This window comes from Rousettus aegyptiacus, unplaced genomic scaffold (assembly GCF_014176215.1).
Source record: "Rousettus aegyptiacus isolate mRouAeg1 unplaced genomic scaffold, mRouAeg1.p scaffold_m13_p_3, whole genome shotgun sequence".
NCBI lineage: Eukaryota > Metazoa > Chordata > Mammalia > Chiroptera > Pteropodidae > Rousettus > Rousettus aegyptiacus.
Genome location: NW_023416306.1, coordinates 115,965,232 through 115,986,322, shown reverse-complemented (window position 1 = coordinate 115,986,322; position 21,091 = coordinate 115,965,232). Strand labels below are relative to the sequence as shown.

Genomic DNA, 21,091 nt, shown 5'->3' with positions numbered 1-21,091 from the left:
CATTCTCTGCCTAATAGCTATCATAATTCAAGATTCGCAGAAGGAAAGCAAATTTTATAGATTGTATAGTACAGTCTAGGTGCAGTGATCCACTTTTATCAGTTAGGGAACAAGTCAAGTTCCAGGTTTTTAGACACAAGCCATTGGGCATTCTTGTAAGGAGGTCCTTCTAAAGGCTTGCTATGTTACCTATTAATGCATAGGGGCTTTGAAAATAGGAATAAGATACAGTAATGTATTAAATACCCTTGTACATATATTCTTATACACTCTAATCCCCCCTTGCCCCATTTTTCCCCATTGTACTTATCTGTAACTATGAACTATAACCAGATTTTGTTGATTATCTTTAAACTTTTTCATGGCATATTTGGTCATAGAAAATCTCAAAAATATGGAGTCAAATTTGTCAGTTTTTTCCTTCATGGATTGTATATTTTCTTTCTTGTTTAAGAAATCTTTTCCTAGGTTAAGGTGAAGTCATAAAGTTATTCTATAGTTTTTTAAAATTTTCACAGTTGAGCTTTCATTCATCAAGAAGTGTTTGATTGTAAGTTCTCTTTTCTCTTCAGTTGCTCTGATCCTGCATCAGTAGCACATTATCTTAATTATCTTAGCTTCTTGATAAGTCTTGGTTTCTGGAGGGCCCAAACCACCCTCCTCCTAAACTTCATTTTTTAAAAATATTCTTTGCTATTGGGTCTTTAATGAAAATTTCAGCTTGTTTGTTGAATTCTGGGAAAACCTTATCACATTTTGATAGGAATTTAATTGAATTAATGGGTTAATTAAGAACATTATATATATTTTTATAATTCCATCTTCGAATATGGTATAGCTCTTATTTGTTTAGTTCTTTCAGAGTTTCAGTTACATTTTATAACTATTGCTTAAATTTTTTTTTTTTAATTTTATGGCTCTTACGGATGCATCCTTTTAAAATAATATGTGACTTTTAAATATATAGGAATGCATTTGGTTTTTGTATGTATTATATCCATCAACCCTCCTACATTACATTATCTTGTTCTGATATTTCAAGGTTTTCTGATTAGATTGCTTATTATCTAAAATAATAACAGTGTTATTCCTACCTTTCCAAATAATCTTGCTGCCTAATTTCTAATTTTTGCGTTGGCTAGACCAATATAATATTGAGTCAAGGCAGTGAGTTTGGGCCTCCTTATCTTATTCTGACTTTAAAATAAATTATTCTCAAGTATCATCATTAACTTTGTTATCTACTGTGAATTTTTGTTGGTTATCCTTTAACAGGTTGTGGGCGTGTCCTATTATTCCTAGCTTATAAAGTTTTTTTTCTTAATCATGAAAAGGCGATTTAAAAACATGGTAGAATGAAAATAATAAGCAACAGTAAGTGCAGAACAAGTTCAAAGCTAAAGCATTCTAGGAATTATCTATCCGGCAACTGCTTTTGTGACTCTCTTGGAAGTTGTGAAGGAAAAGTACCTTAGATATACCAGATTAGACCTTCATCTTCTCAGTTTCCTACTTGGAAACTGAGATTTTAAATTACATGAGAATTTACTTACCTCTATGTGATACATATGCTTGTAAGTGAACATTTATTGAATGCTTACTATGTCAGATATTCTAAGCACTTTCGAAATGAATTATATACTTTGCATAGAATATCTCTATGAGTAATGTTCTGTTATCCCCCATTCACAGATGGGAAAACTAGGACACAGAGAGAATAAGTAATTTGTCTAAAGTCACAGGTAGTATGTGGCTGAGCCTGCATTCTTAAATATGACACTGTCTGCCGTTTTCCTTTGCTGATATAGGTAATTAATTGAGAGCTTTTGAAAGGGAAGAATTATTTTATTATTCACTAAACTGATTTTATGAATGACTGTGATTGTCAGTTCCAGTAATTAGTCCTGTAAAATCCAGACAGTGGAGCAGATTTTGTAGTTGTCTAATTTTTTTCCTTCTGTTCTACCTTTGTTCTGTCAGGTTTGCTTTTTCACCATTATCTGAGGAAGAGGAGGAGGATGAACAAAAGGAACCTATGCTGAAAGAAAGCTTTGGTAGTGATAAAATTCACCTTTAATTTGTACTTTTAGTATCCTTTCCTGGTTTTTAGAAATAGAGTAAAGCAAGTACAGTTGACCCTGAACCACATGGGGTTTAAGAGCGCTGACCGCCTCTCCACATAGTCAAAAACCTATGTATAACTTTTGATTCCTCCCAGAAATTAACTACTAATAGCCTACTGTTGACTGGAAGGAAGCCTTACCTATAACATAAACAGTTGATTAAAGTATTTTGTATGATGTATGTTTTATATGCTGTATTCTTACAATAAAGCAAGCTACAGAAAAGAAAGTGCTATTAAAATCATTAAGGAAGAAAAAATACATTTAATGTGTTTATTGAAAAAAATCCACTTGTAAGTAGACTAGCACAGTTCAAACACATGTTCAAGGGTCAACTATATGACATTTTGAGTGTTAACATCAGGATACTTTGATAAACGTACGTTGCTTATTACTTTAAGCTATGTTGTTCCTTAGTCTGGTATGTGGTGAAGTTAGGGTAAAGGAAAAATAAGGTATGACTCTTAAGATGAAGCCATAGTAAATTCAGTCAGTAATTGCGTATTAGATGTCCAGTTTGCTTACTAGAAATGAGCTGAAAATTTGGCTTTCAGCTTCCCAGCATAAATGTAAAGATAGAGAAACTGTTATATAATTCAATGTTGATAAGCTTAAAATAAAGATCTGAATCCATTTTTGGAATCATTGCTGGTCTATTGACATAGTTAACCACACCCTTTTTTTCTTTACAGAAGGAATGAAAATGAGAAGTACCAAACAAGAACCAAATGGAAATAGTAAAGTAAACAAAGCAGTAAGTGTGACTTCTTTTTTTTTCCTATTTACCCTTCAGCAGTTATGTACAAGCCTTAATGATTTCTTTACCTATGCTGTAATTAAGCATGCTTTATAAATCTTTTAATATATGTTACATTTACATTTTCTAAAAACAGAGATAGTAAGTGATTCTGTCTAGGACTTAGTGATCTTTAATGAGATGTTTTGGTATTATGTCCTGAAAAGATACCAGACCAATCTGATAGTTCTGTTTATAGGTTTTTATCAATGAAGTCATAGCCTCATTAATAACCTAAGGTCTTTTTTGTAGTCAAGATCAAGATTTTTTTCAGTTGGCGTTTTTTTGTGTTTCTTTGTTTTAGAACTATCTGTTCACTCTACATTAAGGACTTTAGAATTTATTTCAGTTTACTGGAGTGACGCTTACATGAAGTAAACTCTGGGTATTAGACTATTGAGCAGAAAGCATTTAAGGATGTAGAATATCATCTTATATTTCAGTTATATAGTTTTTAAAGTTATTTGACTTTTCTGTTTAGTAGCCTCATTTGTTATGTGAATATACTGCTTCAGAGTGACAAAAGATTAAATTTAAAGATTTTGAGACCTCTTTAGATCCTTACATGAGATATATTATTTTACACATTTTAGTAATAACTGGTACTTGTATGTTCCCAGCAGGAAGATGATTTGAAGTGGGTAGAAGAGAATGTTCCTTCTTCTGTAACAGATGTGTAAGTCTTTGAATCATTACAAGAATCCTGTTCCAAAGTTAGTATTTTATTATATTAATGAATGCTTGTAGTTAACATTAGAAGTAAAAAAAGACTTAATAATTAAAAACGTTTAAAAGATGTTAAAAAATAATGAAAGATTGGGAATGATATACAAAGAAAAGTAATCAGAATTATTTGTTTAGATACTATTTCTGCATAGAAAGATTTAGCTATAGATCTCCATTGATTTAGCTAATATCAGTGGGATAATTCTTTTGGAATTTTTGAGTTCCTTTCCATGGCCATAATTTTATTAAACATTGGTTCTATTATAGTGCAGAATATGTTTTGTTTTTTTCTATACAATTCCAGTAACTTTGATTCTTATTTTTACATTTGCTTTACATCCCTCCCAAACAGCCATTAATGAATTGAAAATCTTAACAAACAAACAAGCTTTAAATTGCAGTTATTATTCCACTGTCCTTTATGAACTACTTACAGCTTTATTTTACATAATTCAATTTGGTGTTTTTCTCTCTACAGAGCACTTCCAGCCCTTCTGGATTCAGATGAGGTTAGTAATCAAATAATGTGCATAAACTGTGGATCTAGTGACTTAATAGGGAGTCATAAGTCTTCTCTTCAGGGAGATTTGGTTTATTTGACTCAATAGAGTATCATTGAAAAAGGATGAGAGTAGAAATACCGATATTAGAACTCAAATATGTAAGATTGCTTGCTTTCTTATACATGTTTCCCTTTTTTTCCCCCCCAGAGCTTATATGGTCAGACTTTTCAATGTCTTTGTTTAAATTGGGTAGCAAATACCATACTGTCTGGCGTTCTAGTTCCTTTGTCTTTAAGAAATTCACATCTAACCCTTACCTAGGCAAAAATAATAAAAGTATTCAGAAAGGAGTATAGTAGATCAAAGCTACCTATTAAGTGACCAATTATTCAGTGTTATGTCTTTCACTATCCTCTTCAGATACTAAGGTTTAGAATTAATATCTGTGATATTTATATTTATTTTTAATCTTTTAATATGCCTCCATACAGTTCATCTAAAAGGCTTCACAATAAAGGCTTGGGAACTAGTTCTGGACATGTTCTGAATATTCTAGAGTCTCTTGATTTCAGAAGGCCTTTTAAATACACCAGAAATGGTGAAAAATATATAAAATGACCATCCTAATAATTCTCAAGTGCAGTGTTAACTATATATTCATTATTGTGCAACATCTCTAGAACTTTTTCATCAATGTAATTTTAATGAATATATAATATATGGATATACCATAGTCATTTATACACTATTGTATTTTTGGACACTTAATTCTTTCTAGTATTTAGTTATGAGTGTTTCAGTAGAAATGCTTGGGGGTAAATCTTTGCCCATTTCCAGGAGTATTTCTTCAAGTCCTAAATCAGAGGAAGTACACATTTTTATTAAAGCTTATTCTTAAGTAAATATTTGTTTAATCATCTTCATTGTCTCTAAGATCTATGTAATTCCTTTTGATTTGTGGTTTGATGTCCAAAAGCCTAGAGATTTTGATTCAGTTAAATCTTGTGTAGGGCCTGGACATCTGTGTTTCAAAATCTTCATAATGATTAGGAATATAAACATAGATATTTAATGAACATAAACAAGTATTTATGGAAAATGTTTGTGTGCATTAGTTATGTAGAAGATATTTGGAATGTAGACATTTAAAAATAATGCACTTAGAGTAACCTTTTTTCTTTTTCTAGGAACGAATGATTACACACTTTGAAAGGTCCAAAATGGAGTAAAGAATGGGAAGGCGTGCAATTGAGATGGCTAGTATTTGGGAAGAGATCAGCTTCTGTGTCAGTCTTCTGTACTGCTCCATAGGATTAAAGGAGGCAGTGACATCCTGATCGGTTCCTTGATCTTTGTGCATTGGAGCTGGCGAGAGGTGTCAGAACACGGAGAACATCTTATTGAAAATAAGTTCATAGGATGAGAAAAATCTTGAAGTTTCTTATTTACAACATTGATGCCCCTTCCCCTCCTACACCCTGACATGGATGTTTATGCAACTTACGTGTGTTGTTCCTGAACCTTCTATAATGTTTAAATTGTTTAATCTGTCAAACTAAAAGTTTAACATCTGAAGAACTATGACATCAACACCTTAATATGTAATCTCCAGGAGCAACTGCCTGTAATTTTCATTTATTTAGGGAGTTACAAAGGTGATGGGGAAAATTGTTAATGATCTTTCTGTTTCCTGGGAAGCCAAGGTTACATCTTTCAAAGGTAGTTTTGAGAAAAAAAGAATTCTCCTGACTTAAGGAGCTGTGGTTCTATCAGTGATTAAAAGAGAAAAAAAGAAAAGAACTGTTACAGTGTAATTCAGATCATTTAAAAAAGCAAAATCAAGTGCAATTTTGTTTACAAATGGTGTATATTAAAGATTTTTCTATTTCAGATGTACTTTAGAGAGAAATATTAGCTTAACTCTTTTGACATCTGCTATTGTGACAGATCCCATTGCTGGCAATGTGGTGCACACTCCAGAACTTTTAACTACTGTTTTGTAAGCCTCCAAGGCAGCAATGCTTTGTTTGCATTCATGCCATTCACTGGTGTTGCACTAGATGCAGAGAGGCACTCCAGTTAAGTGCTTATGAGTGAGCACCCTGCTGACTAATCCGTCAGAAGCAGGAGCTAATAGAAAGGAAACAGGTCCTTGTCACTTAATTTAAACAGTTTTCCTGCATGAAGTGGTGTGGAGGCCTTGGACTGCTGCTTATTCTTTAGGATTGACTGACTGTTCTTGTATCTGGTGTTGGTTTAGAGACTTTATAAGACATCACAACGTGATGGGATTCATTTGAAGCACTATATTTCTGTTTTAATGGTTTTGTCCACTTTTGCCTTCCCAAGAGTTTTGTTCTACATAGAAAGTTCATGCCATTTTTTTAATATAAAAAAAATGTTAACAAAATTATTGTGTGTGTGTGTGGTTTTTTTTTTTAGATTTTCTCTAAAGCTCCTTCTTTTTCCTAAACTCTCTCATGGGAATTTTCCTTCCATGATTTTTATTCTGTATCTGTGAAACCAGCGACCATGTGACCACAATCTATACTAACTCTTAATATAGTGAAAGTGTTTACATTTATGTAATATTTCTCTACGGCTGTTTGCCGTGATTTTTTAAAAAATCACCTAGGCAATATCTCTAAGGAACCATATGAGGAACTGACTATATTCTCAGCTTAACCTTTTGCTAAAGGCTGTTGTAACTGTTGTAGGCTTCTGTTTTTCCATGTTAAAACTTCAAATGATAGTCATAATGCTTCAGAATAGTTGGTCAAATGATTTTTGAGGCTGGTTAGATGTCGACTTGAGGCTAGGGGATAAAAACAATTATTGTGTTGGGCGGGAGTGTACAGTACACATTACGTAGCCTGGGATCTGATAATTCTTTTTCTTACGTTTATGTTGTGATTGGATATAGTGTTTTCAGTTTTTAGAACAGGTTCAGAAGGAATTTGTAGTATTACACTGACTTGTTACCTTATAGTTTACATTGTTTATTTTAGTCTTGGTCCTTGAGTCTGAAACTACAAGCTATTATTAGGCCTTCTTCCAGCACAGCAGCTGGCAATATAAAATTTTCAAGGTGTCCAGTTTTTGTGGTAAAAATTAGACATAACAAGATCTGTTTAGCTCTTTTGTGTTTTTTACTACTTGAAAATATTTCACTTATCAGAAACAGCATTTGGTAAATAAAGATGGGACAGTATCCCTAATTTACAGATGACATTGTAAAAACAAAGTGACCAGGGCCAATCTTTTTACAGCATACCATAGGCTCACCACTTTTTTTTCTTTCACATTTTTGCTTTAAACCAAAATGTTTAATTTTGTGACATTTCTTGGAGGGAAATTGCCAGATTCATTCTTGCCATGTTTCTCAAACTTTAAGGTGCAGGGCCTCGCCTTGGGGACTTATTAAAAACAGACTGCGGGACACCCCCTTACCCCACCCACCCCTATTCAGAATTTCTGATTCAGTAGGGCTAGCATGAGGCCTGAGACTATTTCTAACAAGTTCCCAGGTGATGCTGGTGCTGCTGGTCTAGGAACTGCCCCAGTCCACTGGCCTGGAACAACTTTTAAAATGTAAGGGTAAGGCTGGGATGGTGATGGTAATACTAAAATTACCATTTGTTGAGTGTTCAGTGTGTCAGGTATTGCTAAGCTCTCACAACGCTAGGTAGGTACATAAATAACTGCCATCATTTTGCAGATAAGGAAATCTAAAGCCTCTGGAGATGAAATTTCTTAAATGTCACAGCTCATTTCCAAAATGACATCTCTATCCAAGGTCTGACGCCAAAGCCCGAATTCTTTCACCATCACGCTACACTGTCTAAGACAGTTCTAAGATTTAGATCTTTTCTTCTTGTTAAGCTCATGGCTACTAAATCTCCACGACGGAGAAACTGTCTAGCGTGAAACGGAGTCCCAAGCCGCCGTGCATTCCTTAAACGTGCATCAGGAGCCGGGGCGGAAGGGGTGGGACTTCGGCTGCGGAAGGGGCTGGCTTAGACCAGCAGGAAGTCCGGTGTCCACAATGGCTCTGTTGCCGAAGGTCCTGTAGTTGTGGTCCTTAGCTAGAACCTGGTGGGCCCTTCCCTTAGTCTAGTTCTGACCCCAGTCCCGGCCGGCACGCTTAGGGTGAGACTGCAGCGGCCACTCTGCCTGCCGCCATGCACGACGCCTTCGAGCCGGTGCCGATCTTAGAAAAGCTACCTCTGCAGATCGACTGTCTGGCCGCCTGGGGTGAGCCCAAAGACCGAGGGGCCCAGGCGGGGGCAGCGCGGGAGCGGCCCGGACCTCCCAAGGGTCTGGGGAAGTGGACGGGCGTTTGGCTGTGGGGGCTTTTGTCGGATGCTGTCCTAGAGGGGCCTGGGATGAAGGAGTGCGGAGCGTTGTAGATACTGAGGGCGGTGGGGCTGTTTGGGCGATCCCCTGGGATCCAGGCATTGTAGGGACGTTTCACCTCCCCTTGCTCTTGGTGCAGAGTTGGAGGTTGAGCTTTCCTTATTAATCGTGCTCGGCTTTGGCTCATTACGATTCCTGAGAAGTCTTTAGTTTGGAGGCACAAGCAGGGGGAAGTTTTCATCCTGCCAGGGACTTGAACTTACCTAGATGATTGTGTTGTACTGTTTTTGGGGGGTGGGGTGGGGAGGAGTAGGCCAGGGGAGATTGAGCAAGTTAACACCATATCCCTTTTTTCCCTTCCTAATCCGATCCATTCATCCTTTACTTCTCATTATTGTAGGTAACTTAACGTTGTTACTCTGAACTCTTAATCTAGCCAAATGGTTGATTGCCGTGTATTCAAAGTGCCAAAGTTACCTAACTGTGTAGGTAGAAGAGCATCATTCCAGACTGAATGAAATCTAACCCATAAAAACTTGCATAATCGTGGCCAGTGCAGAAAGCAGAATCAGGCATCCCTTACCTCTTGTATGTATACTCCAGAAAACAAAAGGTTTCAGGGGTCTAAACTTTGACTCTTAACTATGAACATTATGCTGCCATTTATGAGTGATTGTGCCTAATAGCTGCCAAAGACCAAACATATAATTCCAGTCTTTGGTGTTAATGTTCAGGCACTAAAAATCAAGGGCCATGAAAAGGTAGCTCAGAACCCTTAATCAGATCTTATATGGCTCTAAGTACCTATGATGGACCTGGTGGAATCTTAGTGGTAGCGGGCTCTTTATGCATCATCTGTGCACAGTGCCACCCAGTTAGCCTTGCAGAGTTCTTCACAGCCTTTGCAGTAGGGTGCTTTGACTACAGATCTTCATGTCATTGTGCACCCCTCCTGCCGTTAGCAGCCCTGGCCTCTTTAAAAATCACACCTCCAAAGTAAGCTGACCTAGTCTTTTGAGTTAAGGAGAGAATCCTGCTTCCTCTAGATTATCTCCATAAAGCATTCTTTTTCTGTCATTAAATGCTCTCAGAATGAATTAAAAATAGAGGAGAAAAAAATATAATACGTATACATATCAAATACATATTTGATATTTCCTCATCAAATATGTATTAAATGTCTACATGGGCCAATCTCTGCTAAGGACAGGAATACTAGGATAAATAAGACAGTGCCTTTGCTTCTGGGACACACACTGGGGGACAAAGACAAACAGATTTTGATACAAAATAAATAATACTAGAGGTATATGCCACCTATTAGGGAAGCATGGAGGAGGGTTACTCAACTCTGCCTTGGACATATGCTTTTGAAAAGGATGGATTCAGTTGCTTATCACACTTGTCACATGCTTGACTCATACCCTATGGGACTAGTTGTACACATATCAGTACACATATCTCAGCCTCTCACACCAATTCCACTTTGTCACTGTAAAGATTCCCTGTGCATGTGCTTTTCAGGAAGACAGTTTTGAAATGGTAGGTAGCATTTGGCCTGCCTTGATTTCTCACCAGACAAGGAAAGTGCTTGTTGCCTCCTAGGATGGGCTACAAGAGGCCATTTACTGCCTCCTGCTTCAAAACTAATTTCAGACTTTATCAGCAGTAAGCATTGCTCTTTCTAGTCGTTACCCATTTTACCTAAAGATTATTCAAGAACCTGCAAGAGCCAGATCATGCAAGGCCAGACAATATTTGAGCTGGAAAATGTCTTCAAGACATCATAATCTATCTCTTGGGAAATGTAAATGAGGAAGATACTGATGCTGATGACTTCTCCCTAAACTCCAGCGTTGTAGAATCCAGCTCCCTTTTCAGCATCTTCATTTGGATGTCTAGTAGCATGGCCAGAACGGTTCTTGATGATTATACTCTCCCAAAACATGCCTGTACCCCCATGTCCTACATCTCAGCAAATGGCATTTCTTTTTATCCATCTGATTAAGGCCAAAAACCTTGGAATCATTCTTGACTTCTCTTTTTCTCTTATACACTACATCAAGTCCGTCAGTCAATTTGTCTGCTCCGCCTCCAGAATAAATCTAGACTCTAGTGATTTCTTTCCACCTCTACTTTTTCTGCTCTTGATGAGGGCACCATCCTCTGTCATCTGTATTACTGTAATAGTCTTTTGACTGATCACCCAGTGTTTGCCATTGTGCCATTTTCAGTTTTTTATCCACATAAAGGTAGAGTGATCATTTGAAAGCATAATCTAATCAAATATCTTCTCTGCTCAAACTGTTCAGTGTATTTCCATCACAACTAGAATTAAGTTCCAAAGCCCCTACCATGGTGGCTACACCTGACATAATCAGGCCTCTGGTTACTTCCCTGACTTTATTGCCCATGCTCTTACCCCTTGTGTCTTCTGGTACTAGTTATAGTCATACAGTCTTCCTTGTTCCGTGAACACACAAAGCACGTACCTACCTCAGGACCTTTGCACTCGCTGTTTCTGCTGCCTGGTACCCTCTTGCCCTAGATATTTCATGGCTCATTCCTCATTTCATGCAGATCTCTGCCGAAATGTCACATAAATCAGCAAGACCTTTCCTAATCACCTAAATAAAAGAGAATGCCACTTTCATCAATGTGCTATTCTCTTACTTAAGCTTTATTTTTCTTTTTATTATGGATTGCTACCTAATGCTATGTTATATATCATTATCTTTCTTACTCCATATTGGAATATAAATTCCTTCAGAGTAGGAACTTTGTTTTATATATTCTTTATTTGCTGTGCCTAGAACAGATCTTGTCTCCTAATAGGTATTCATTACATATTTGTTTAATTAACTAATAAATAATGATATTAATAGTAATAACTTTCATTTATTGAGTATTAATCATATCGAACCTTTATAAAATAATAACTCCATTTTGCAGAAAAAGAACCTCAGAATTTAAGTAATTTTTCCAGGGTCACATATCTAGTAAACTATGTCTGATTCTAGAGCCTGGTTTCCAAACTTTAATGTATATTCAGAGCCTGTAAAAAAATGCAGATTTGTGTGTGTGTGTATCTGTATATGCATATGCACAATTATATTTGTTTATATTATCCAGAGAAACAATAGAAAAATAAATCAAAAACTACTAGAATGGTTACATATAGCAGAAGGGTGGAGTAGATAAGGATGGAAGCTAGACTTCTCTGTTTTAGCTTTGGAACTACATAAATGTCTCACATAATGAAAAATTTAAATTAAAGAATGCAGATTTCTGGGCACCACTGCAGAATTATTCAGAATCTCTGGGAGCAGGGCTCAGGAAAGTGCATTTTACATAAGTCTCAGTGATTCTGATGTGGCTAAATCAGGGACTTACGCTTTGAGAAACACTACTTTTGGTCCTGTGACTCAAAGAAGGGAAGTGACCACCAGTTTATTTCCTGCAGTGGCCAGTATTGAGCCAGAAATGGAATTGTTTATCATGTGAGGTTGGACAGGGTTGCACTGTTGGGCAGAACTTTCAATAGGGCAATTATGACAAGAGGACCCAGCCTTACTCTCTTCCCAGGAGGGATTGAGTCCAGCCATGTGACTCAGGAATAGGCCTTCAGGAATTTTCTAGGGCTGGCTCTCATTTGTTTATGTGTGTGTGAATTCTTCGTGTAGTGTGTTTCACTTTCTGATATGCAGTGTTGAGTCTTAGAAGGGGCTGTCTACCCAATGCCGTGCCTGCTCTGCAGGCTTCTCATTCTATGTTTTGCATGCATGGCTGTGTTATCTGATGACATGTCATAAAACGTGGAGGCCCAGCATGGGTTAGGTCTTCTGCTGGCCACGTGAGCCCCCACTGAATTCTGTAACCACATTGAGCCTCTACCTGGATGATGCACTGTTTTTCCTTACAAGCTTGAGTATTAGGAATGAGTTTGTGTGTGGTGCTTTTACTATTTAAAGGAAAGTTGTTAAAAAAAACCTTTGCATATATAAATGCATTTTCCCTTAGCACCTCCAAATGAAAGCATGAAAAGGGTCAAATAAATTTAAAATAAATTTTAAAAATAAATGTGAACTTACCCCATTCCATTTTATGTCCAATAGATTAGATATTTGATAAAGGACATCTTTTGGCAAGTAAACATTTCAGTAAAAATGGAAAATGGCCTCTCAGATGTCATGCTTCTGAGTTTGACTTCATCTTTTGGTAGTGCAGCTTCATGAGGACTTAAGCCCCAGTGTGACAGCATTGGAGATCTGTAAGGTAACTGATGGTAGACATGTAGTGTGAGACCAGTTGAGGACATCATGGGGCCCTGGAGAGGGCTTGTTGGGAGGTATGTTGTAGAGGTAAAGTTGATAGAACTTGCAGACCTGGGTGGAAGATGAAGCCGTTAAAAGAGATAAAGAAAAACAGGAACTGGCAGGGGTTTGGGGGGGCACAGTTGAGATGGAAGGATAGGGAAGATGGTGAACACTATGTTGGCTTTTTGGTTATAGATTTTTATATATGTTATAAGCGAATCTAAAAAATATTTTCAATTCATTTTATTTATACCTGAAATATCAGTGAGTGCCCTAAAAAATCAATTTGAGTATTGCCAATTGCTCAATACAGTGATATCTATAGCTAGAGTTCTAAATAATATCTTTTACAAAGCAAGCATTGTGAATTGAATTCTTTTTTTCCCCATGGTCTACTCCAACATAAATCTCCATCATTCTATTAGAGCTAGTGTTATTTCTGATTTCCACTTACATCATTATAGCATATAATGTTTTACTTTCTGTGTACTGTCTTTGTTTTAAAAAACAAAATAAAAGAAGATGGAATCACTATCTTTTTCCAGAAGACTAAAGGACATCAACTTGGAGAATGTTCCTTAGGTGGCTTCTGACTTGTTTTTATAAATATAACTACTGCCTTCCAGACAACCTCTGTCCAGCACCCATTTGTTTGATGTAGAATACCTTAATAAGTGCATCACAGCGTGTGGTTAGGTCCTGAGCCTTCTACAGATATCTTACTACATGTGTGACTCTGGACAAGTTACTTATCCCAAAGGCCTTAACTTCCACATCTATAAAATGGAGATTTATAAAAAGGTCTTATTTCAAAGGATAGTTGTGAGGATTAGTAAAGTAACATATGATTTGTGCTGAGCATTTCCTGAAAATGCTCAGTAGGGTTTATCTGTTTGTACTATTATACAATATTTTATTTTACAAAGGATCAAGGGAGTTTATGGAAGGAATGACTGACCGTTATGTTCTAACATCAAAAAGCTGAGGAAGTATCCATAAGTGCTTAACTTCTCTTAATGAATTAATATAGTCTGTCAGGGTAATTATTTAAACCATTTTGAAACCTCTTTACTTTTAATGTAGACCAGTGTCTCCCAAAATGTGGTCCTTGAACCAACAGCATCTGTATCCCCTGGGAACCTGTTAGAAATGCAAGTTCCCAGGCCCACTTCCAGACCTACTGAATCAGAAACTGAAGATAGGGCCCTGCGATCTGCTTTAAGAAACCCTCAGATAATTCTGATACAAACCAAAGTTTAAGAACCATGGGCCTAGACCACTTTTTTTTTTTTTAAATAAGAGCTTTATTGAAATGTAATTTGTATATCATACATTTCACCCATTTAAAGTGTACAAGTCAGTGGTTTTTAGTACATTCACAGAGTAGTGCAAGTATTGCCACAGTCAATTTTAGAACATTTTATCACCCTAAAAAGAAGCCCATTAGTATTTACTCCCCATTTCTTCCTAAGCCCACCAGCCCTAGGCAACCACTATAGATTTGCTTGTTCTGGACATTTCATATAAATAGAATCATACAGTATGTAGCCTTTTTTGTCTGGCTTTTTTCATTTAGCATAATGTCAAGTTCATCCCTGTTGTTACATATATCAGCACTTCGTTCCTTTTAATAGCTGGCTGATATCCCTTTGTATGGATATGCCACATTTTGTTTATCCACTCATCATCAGTTGATGGATGTTTGGGTTGTTTCCACTTTTTTGCTGTTACAAATGATGCTACTATGAACATTTGTATATAAGTTTATGTATGGACATATGTTTTCATTCTCCTATATATTTCCAGGGGTGGAATTGTTAGGTCATACGGTAATTCTATATTTAACCTTTTGAGGGACTGCCAGACTGTTTTATAAAGTTGACAGCATCCTGTCAACAGTGTTTGAGGGTTTTAATTTCTTTACATCTTCATCAGCACTTGTTATTATCTGCTAGACCATCTTTTGAGATCATGAATCCTTTAAGTTTAACATACTATGGCACTTCTTATTTTCTCTCAAGTAAAATCATTAAGCCTTCAAAGGATGCCTTTTAGTTATTTGTGAGATTAGGTACCTAGTTTCATATTTATACTATCTTTTATGATTTTAAAAACTACCATCATATTTTGGTCAGTTTCATTTTGGAACGGTGAAGCCAGGGACATTTTTTATTCTCCAAAATGTTTAGGCTAGTAATTATTGAAGAAATACATTTAATTCTCAAATGTTTCATGGCTATAAACATTCTTTAGCTTTGTGAAAAACCTGCTATCAAAAGCAACTCATTTTCTTGACCCTTTGATTCTGATTACAACCCCAGGTGAAGATACAGGGTCTTTTAAAGCTGGCTGTCGTTTTTCATAGCTCTTTTCTTTTCCAGAGGAATGGCTTCTTGTTGGAACCAAACAAGGACATCTTCTTCTCTATAGGATTCGGAAGGATGTTGGTAAGTGGCAACTTTCCAAAACTGAGAAAGACATGGCTTATAACCCACGCAAGAAAAAAAAAAAAAAAAGTTTTGATAGTTGGCCAGTATACAACTATGAAATCACTGATTCCTGGACCATTCAAAGAATGATTGCGGTTGGGAGTAGTGCAGTTGGAAGACGCATGAAAGAATCTCCAGGCTTTTTTTTCCAAACTATATTTCTCTGCTCCCATCTGGGAGGTGGAGGGGGAGGTGGAACTGGATGTTTCTTCCCTCCTCATTTTGTGGAAACTCACTGCCAAAAATTAGAAATAGTTCTGGTGAGAATTAAGATTTTTCTGTAAATGATATGGCACTGGGAAAAAAAAATAGGAACCATTGACTTAAAAGACCTTATTAACTTATGAGGGGTAGACTAGGCGAACGAAGACCTGGGCTTGAGTCCAGCTTTACTTCTCTTTGGCCACTTGACTGTGAGTAGGTCCTTTCCAATGTCATTTTTATCTTCCATTAACTCTTTTTCTCACAAATTTGTTGAGGTCGGATGCAATAAAATGCTTGAAAGAACTTTAAAAATTAAAGCTCTAATCAAATGTGACTTTGTCACTAAAAATGTAGAATAATAACGAAAAGTATGTGAAATTTATTCTGTTAATATATTCTCTATTGTGGAAAAAAGTACTTTACTACCTTTTCCTAATTTTATTTCTGTACCGTCTTTATGGAAAATTGGTATGTTTGGATATTATGCCCTAGAGTCTATAGAAATAATCTGCTATTAATGCCTGAGTAGGTTGAGTCATATGAAATTGTCATTATTTGACCACATTAGAAAAAAACAAAATTTCATAGCTTTCAACCTAATAAATAACTTTCTTTAGTGAACAACTTAAAGAAGAGAAGAGATAGAGCCTTCTCTTTAGAACCTGGAGCAAAGGTAACTGGAGAAGAATATCGAAATAACTATAGGGCAGGAAAAATATTATTTTTCCCTCTATTCACTTTAGGTTCATTGGCTGGGGACCTGTGAATTAGGCTGACAAAAGACATATTAAGAAGAGAAAAACAAACAGGTTTATTAACTCGTGCATCCTACATACACACAAGAGCACTCAGTGGTGAATAACTCAAAGGGTGGTTGGAACTTGGGCTTACATCTTAACAGAAAAATACATTTTTAGGTAAGTGACGAAACAAAGGAAAAGGACTTTGAATTTCTAGAGTGACAAATTGCGGGAAAGCAAATATATAGGGGAACTAATTGGAGATAAATTTGTTATATAGGTTCCTCTGATGCTATCTCTGGGCTGATAAAGGTCTTGAGTTGTCTCTGGTGATTAAATCCTGTCCTTCCTGATAGAGAGGGGAAGAGGCAACTTTGTAAATTTATGTCCTGCTTTTAGGCAAATAGGGGGAGAGCAGAGAGAGCTTTTCTTGTATCTGCTTCTTCTCAGTTGTCTTCAGCTCAAGATAATTCTTATGCCAAAGTAGCCAATTCTGGGGTGGCATATTCTCCTACCATTCACTGGTGCAATAGGGAAAGAGGAAGCCACCTGGTCAGGTACCATGGTGGGGTAAGCAGAGAAAACAGACGGTCAAAACAGAGTTTATTTCATTTCTAAGTATTTCGACTTACCTTTAAATCAGGAGTCAACAACCTTGTTCCTAAAAGGATCAAATAATAAATATTTTAGGCTTTGCAGGTCTTTAACATCTCTGTGGTAACTACTCAACTCTGCTACTGTAGCAAAAAGGCAGCCATAGACAATATGTAAATAAATGGTTGTGCCTATGTTCCAATAAAACTTTATTTACAGAAACATAAGGAGGCCAGGATTTAACCTGTGGGCAGTACTTTGCTGGCCCTTGCTTTAAATTTGTAGTTGTCGGAGCCAAAATAACTTGTCACCTACATAGTCAGTAATTTAGACATTAATCTTGCCTTGGTTTCGATTCAGCATTCAACCTCTGTGTTTTGACTACCTACTGTGGATACAGATATTGTGCAGGGTGGGAAGATAAGAGAGCCTAATATTTGTTTCCCTGAAAAGATAATCAGTTCTTTGTGACATCAAATACTAAATACAACAATAAAGTGACTTGTTTAATATACTATTTCTGTGTAAGAGGTGAGGAATTGAAAACTAGACTATAAAAATAGACAATTCAACATAGTTTAGACTCCAACTGTTAATATTAGTGTCAACCTGACTTGGAACCCCGGTGGCGACTATTCCTTGCCCTTTGATCAATTTACCATGTGACCTTTGACAAGTTAATCTTCCTGGGCCTCAATTCCCCATAAGTAACTTCAATAGCAGTATTAATCTACTTTAGACAATTGGGAAATCAGATCTGATTAAAGACTTTACTTCCTCCTATACCGTTAGAGAACAGGTTAGTTCTGGCCCAGCTCAGGCCTGTTTATGGGCCAGAAATAGACCTGGGCTTCCATGAATCTGCCATAGAACTAACTTGGTTTCTAAACTTAGATAGGCCTGCAGCTAGACTGTCTGAGAAAAGGGAGAGGGTAATGAGATGTATTGGAAAGGCCGGGATTAAGAGAACCTGGGTCCTAAGACATCTCCTTTGAGCTCAAAAATGTCTCTAGGCCTCATTCTACTCATATCTTAAACATAGAGTTTAAATTAGTTCACATCTAAGGTCTTAACAACTCTAGGTTTATTTCAGTAGTGCTGTCACTCCAGAGCAGTGGTTCTCAAAGTGTGGTCTGTAGACCCTCGGGAGTCCCCAAGATCCTTGTAGAAGATCCGCAAGGTCAAAACTAAGTTCACAGTAACGCTAAAACTTTTTTCTTTTTTTCATTGACATTTATTGACATTTGCACTGATGGTTTAAAAGTAATGGTAGGTAAAACTGCTGGCCTCTTAGCATAAGTTCAAGACAGTAGTCAGCAAACTTGTTGGTACCAGACTGCACTAGTAGTTGTGCCGTTCTCCAGCATGTACTCACAGTGGCTTTAGTTTTTGTTTTGTTAAAGCCTCTTTCAATTAAGAATGTTGATTATGAGGCAGTAAAATTTATTATCTTCTGACCTTTGAGAATACATCTTTTTAATAATCTCAATGCCATAATGGGAAGTACATATAAAGCACTCTGCTGAGTGCCAAGGCATGAAGCACGGTGGCTGTCTCTGTTTGGAAAGGTACTTTTGTCAGTGTTTGGGTTACAAGCTGAACTGGCCACTTTTTTCATGGTGTATCATTTTTGCTTGGAAGAATGACTAACAGATAGACTATGTTTTTTCAGATCATTTCAGTATTTGATAGTTATTTTCTCAAAAATGAGCAAAGAGAGTCTGTCTGGATTAAAACAATCAAAGAAAACAACTGGCAGTATTTGTTGCTAATGATAAAGTTAGAGCTTTCAAGAGAAAATTAGAGTTGTGGAAAACTTGTACCCACCCTCAAGAGTTTGATAGCTTCTCAATACTTAAAGATTTTTCTGATGAGATTGAGGGGATGACAATTGGAATGTATGTATGTGTATGTATGTATGTATATATATATATATATATATATATATATATTTTAATATCCTTTAATGAAATGTACGAACATTTGGAAAATCTGCATCACTCAGGGAACCAACATTTTCCAGTGTGTGAACTTTCTAAATCATGCATGAGTAAAAGATCCAGTCATAGTGTAAGGAAGAACAATGTACTTTAACAGAAAAGTTTATTATTAGGTTTCAGATTCCACATTGCAAGGAACTCTGTTTGTCAAGTTTTGGTATAGTAGCAAAGAAGATGATCCGCAATTATCTGAAGAACTGTTAAAATATTCCTTCCTTGTCCAACTGCATGCCTACATGAAGACAGATTTTTGTCATATGTGTCAACAAAAAACAATGTATCAAAACAGATTAAAGGTAGAAGCAGAACTGAGAGTCTGGCTGCCTTTTATTAATCCAGACATTAAAAAGAGTTGCAAAAATGTAAAACAGTGCATTTTTAAAATTTCAAAAAATAGTTATTTTTCATCAAAATGTTATTTATTTATGTAACGGGTCTATTACTATTATTTTTAAATGAGTTAATAAATACATATTTTTTAATTTTCTTAGTTTTAATTTCTAATATGGCAAACATTGATAGATATAACTCATGTCAAAGTTTCAGGGTTCTCTTTTAAGATTATGAAGAGGTCCTGAGACCAGAAACTTTGAGAATCTCTGCCCTAGATCATTTTGCTTGGAAAGAGAATTGTTAGAATTAATAATAAAGCTCTTTTCAAATTTAGAACTCTTTATCAAGCATGAAATGGCTGAATTATTTTTTTCTTGTGAAATATAATGGCAGGATACAGGGCATATCTCTGAATGTCCCAAAACTTCAGGACCCTTTCTTTATCCCTTCTGCTGAGGGGCACGTGGAGAAAGTAAGTCCAGCCTTGGTGGCATGGGCCCTTGTGGCTGCCTTAAAGAATCTCCACTGACTTCCGGGCAGGCAGGGGCCAGCAATGTAAATAGTCTCTTCACGAGCTGGGAGGCAGGTAGCAAGATGTGGGCTCAGTGTACAGGCTTTCCAGTTAGCCCCAAATTTGCTTTCTCTCACTAGCTGCTACCTAATTGCTTGACCTATCAGGTCCCTCAGACATGAAATTGGAATAATAATACCTTCTTCTTGGGGGTAGTTGTGAGGTTACAGAAAACATATATAAATTTTGAAACCCAGAACCTGGCACCTAGTTTTATTGTTTAGTTAATGATAGCTGCTGTTAATAATTATTCTCTTTTTGACTCTTTGGTGACTTCTGAGGCTGAATTTTTTGTCATTTCAGGAAGGCTGGCTTCACATGTTTTTATGCTTTATAACTTTTCCCCCTTTTTTGCAACAGTGCCAGCAGATGTAGCATCACCTGAAAGTGGCAGTAAGTTTAGATGCATTAAATTGCTTTAGCTCTGGGTATGGTGTTGAGTGTTTGCTTTGTCCCATGATGTGGGACTTAGGGTAGCTGCTGGGATTTAGTTGGCTTGAGATCTAAGGATGCTTTGGGCTGGGTTTCTCTTCATTGCTTGGGCTCTTATATTTGACTCTTGTCAAATTGATATCTTTTTTTGTGAAACATTTTACCAAGGTACTATTTTGTAGGCTCTTCAGACTCACAAGTACCTTGCAGCTTCCATAAACTTCTGTGGTGTGATCCTTTTCTGCTAATGCCGAGTGGAAGTGCATGAAACCCTCTGTTCTAAAATTGAAGTTGAAAGCAACTTAACTATCTGCAGTAAGACAACTGGATATTTTAGATATCCAACTTATATTCTTTTAGGAATTTTTAAAAATTCACATAGAAGAGCAGTATGGAGCAGCATTTTTTTTGTTGTAGTTATTTTTATATGTATCCATGTGTTTGGAACTGTGAATGTTGATTTCTTTTCCACAGGCTGCAACAGATTTGAAGTGACATTAGAGAAATCCAATAAGAACTTCTCCAAAAAGATTCAGCAGGTAAACAGTGATGGCGGTGGCCACAAGAATATTTGACTTCTATGAGACCCTGTCAAAGCTAGAACTTCAGTAACATTTATTAACTCTTTGAGTCCTCTACTCTGTGTCCTCTCATTTTTGCAGGGATCTCTGTCATACCATCATGTGCCTGAGATCCTCCTTCACAAGCAGAAATTATGATTGCACATAAATAGAAATCAGATCCTTGTCATTGGTATAGGTTCTTTGGTTCCTTTCAGTACTGTAGTTAAATGAATATTTGCTAAACTTTGTCAGAAATGTTTAATTGACTCTAATAATTTGCTGTTTTCCAGATCCATGTGGTTTCCCAGTTTAAGATTTTGGTCAGCTTGTTAGGTAAGAAAAGGG

At 36.5% G+C, this 21,091-nt stretch overlaps 2 protein-coding genes across 9 annotated transcripts in view; both read left to right on the top strand.

Annotated features, from left to right (window-relative positions):
- Positions 1-6,561, top strand: part of TMEM87A (transmembrane protein 87A) — a 36,885-nt gene extending 30,324 nt beyond the window's left edge. For 2 of the 6 annotated variants that reach the window (XM_016144919.2, XM_016144916.2), the window contains exons 16-20: positions 1,981-2,054; positions 2,816-2,877; positions 3,543-3,595; positions 4,124-4,154; positions 5,336-6,561. In XM_016144919.2, coding sequence (XP_016000405.1) covers positions 1,981-2,054; positions 2,816-2,877; positions 3,543-3,595; positions 4,124-4,154; positions 5,336-5,377 — 262 coding nt within the window. In that variant the 3' untranslated portion in view covers positions 5,378-6,561. Of the gene's footprint in view, positions 1-1,980; positions 2,055-2,815; positions 2,878-3,539; positions 3,596-4,123; positions 4,155-5,335 lie in introns of all 6 variants that reach the window. The other 4 variants (XM_016144918.2, XM_016144914.2, XM_016144915.2 and 1 more) reach the window with 2 other exon arrangements.
- Positions 6,562-8,171: 1,610 nt separating this feature from the next.
- Positions 8,172-21,091, top strand: part of VPS39 (VPS39 subunit of HOPS complex) — a 36,900-nt gene continuing 23,980 nt past the window's right edge. For 2 of the 3 annotated variants that reach the window (XM_016144900.2, XM_016144898.2), the window contains exons 1-5: positions 8,172-8,402; positions 15,202-15,267; positions 20,112-20,144; positions 20,658-20,722; positions 21,037-21,079. In XM_016144900.2, the coding sequence (XP_016000386.1) occupies positions 8,330-8,402; positions 15,202-15,267; positions 20,112-20,144; positions 20,658-20,722; positions 21,037-21,079 (280 nt within the window). In that variant the 5' untranslated portion in view covers positions 8,172-8,329. The remainder of the gene's footprint in view (positions 8,403-15,201; positions 15,268-20,111; positions 20,145-20,657; positions 20,723-21,036; positions 21,080-21,091) is intronic. The other variant, XM_016144899.2, reaches the window with a different exon arrangement.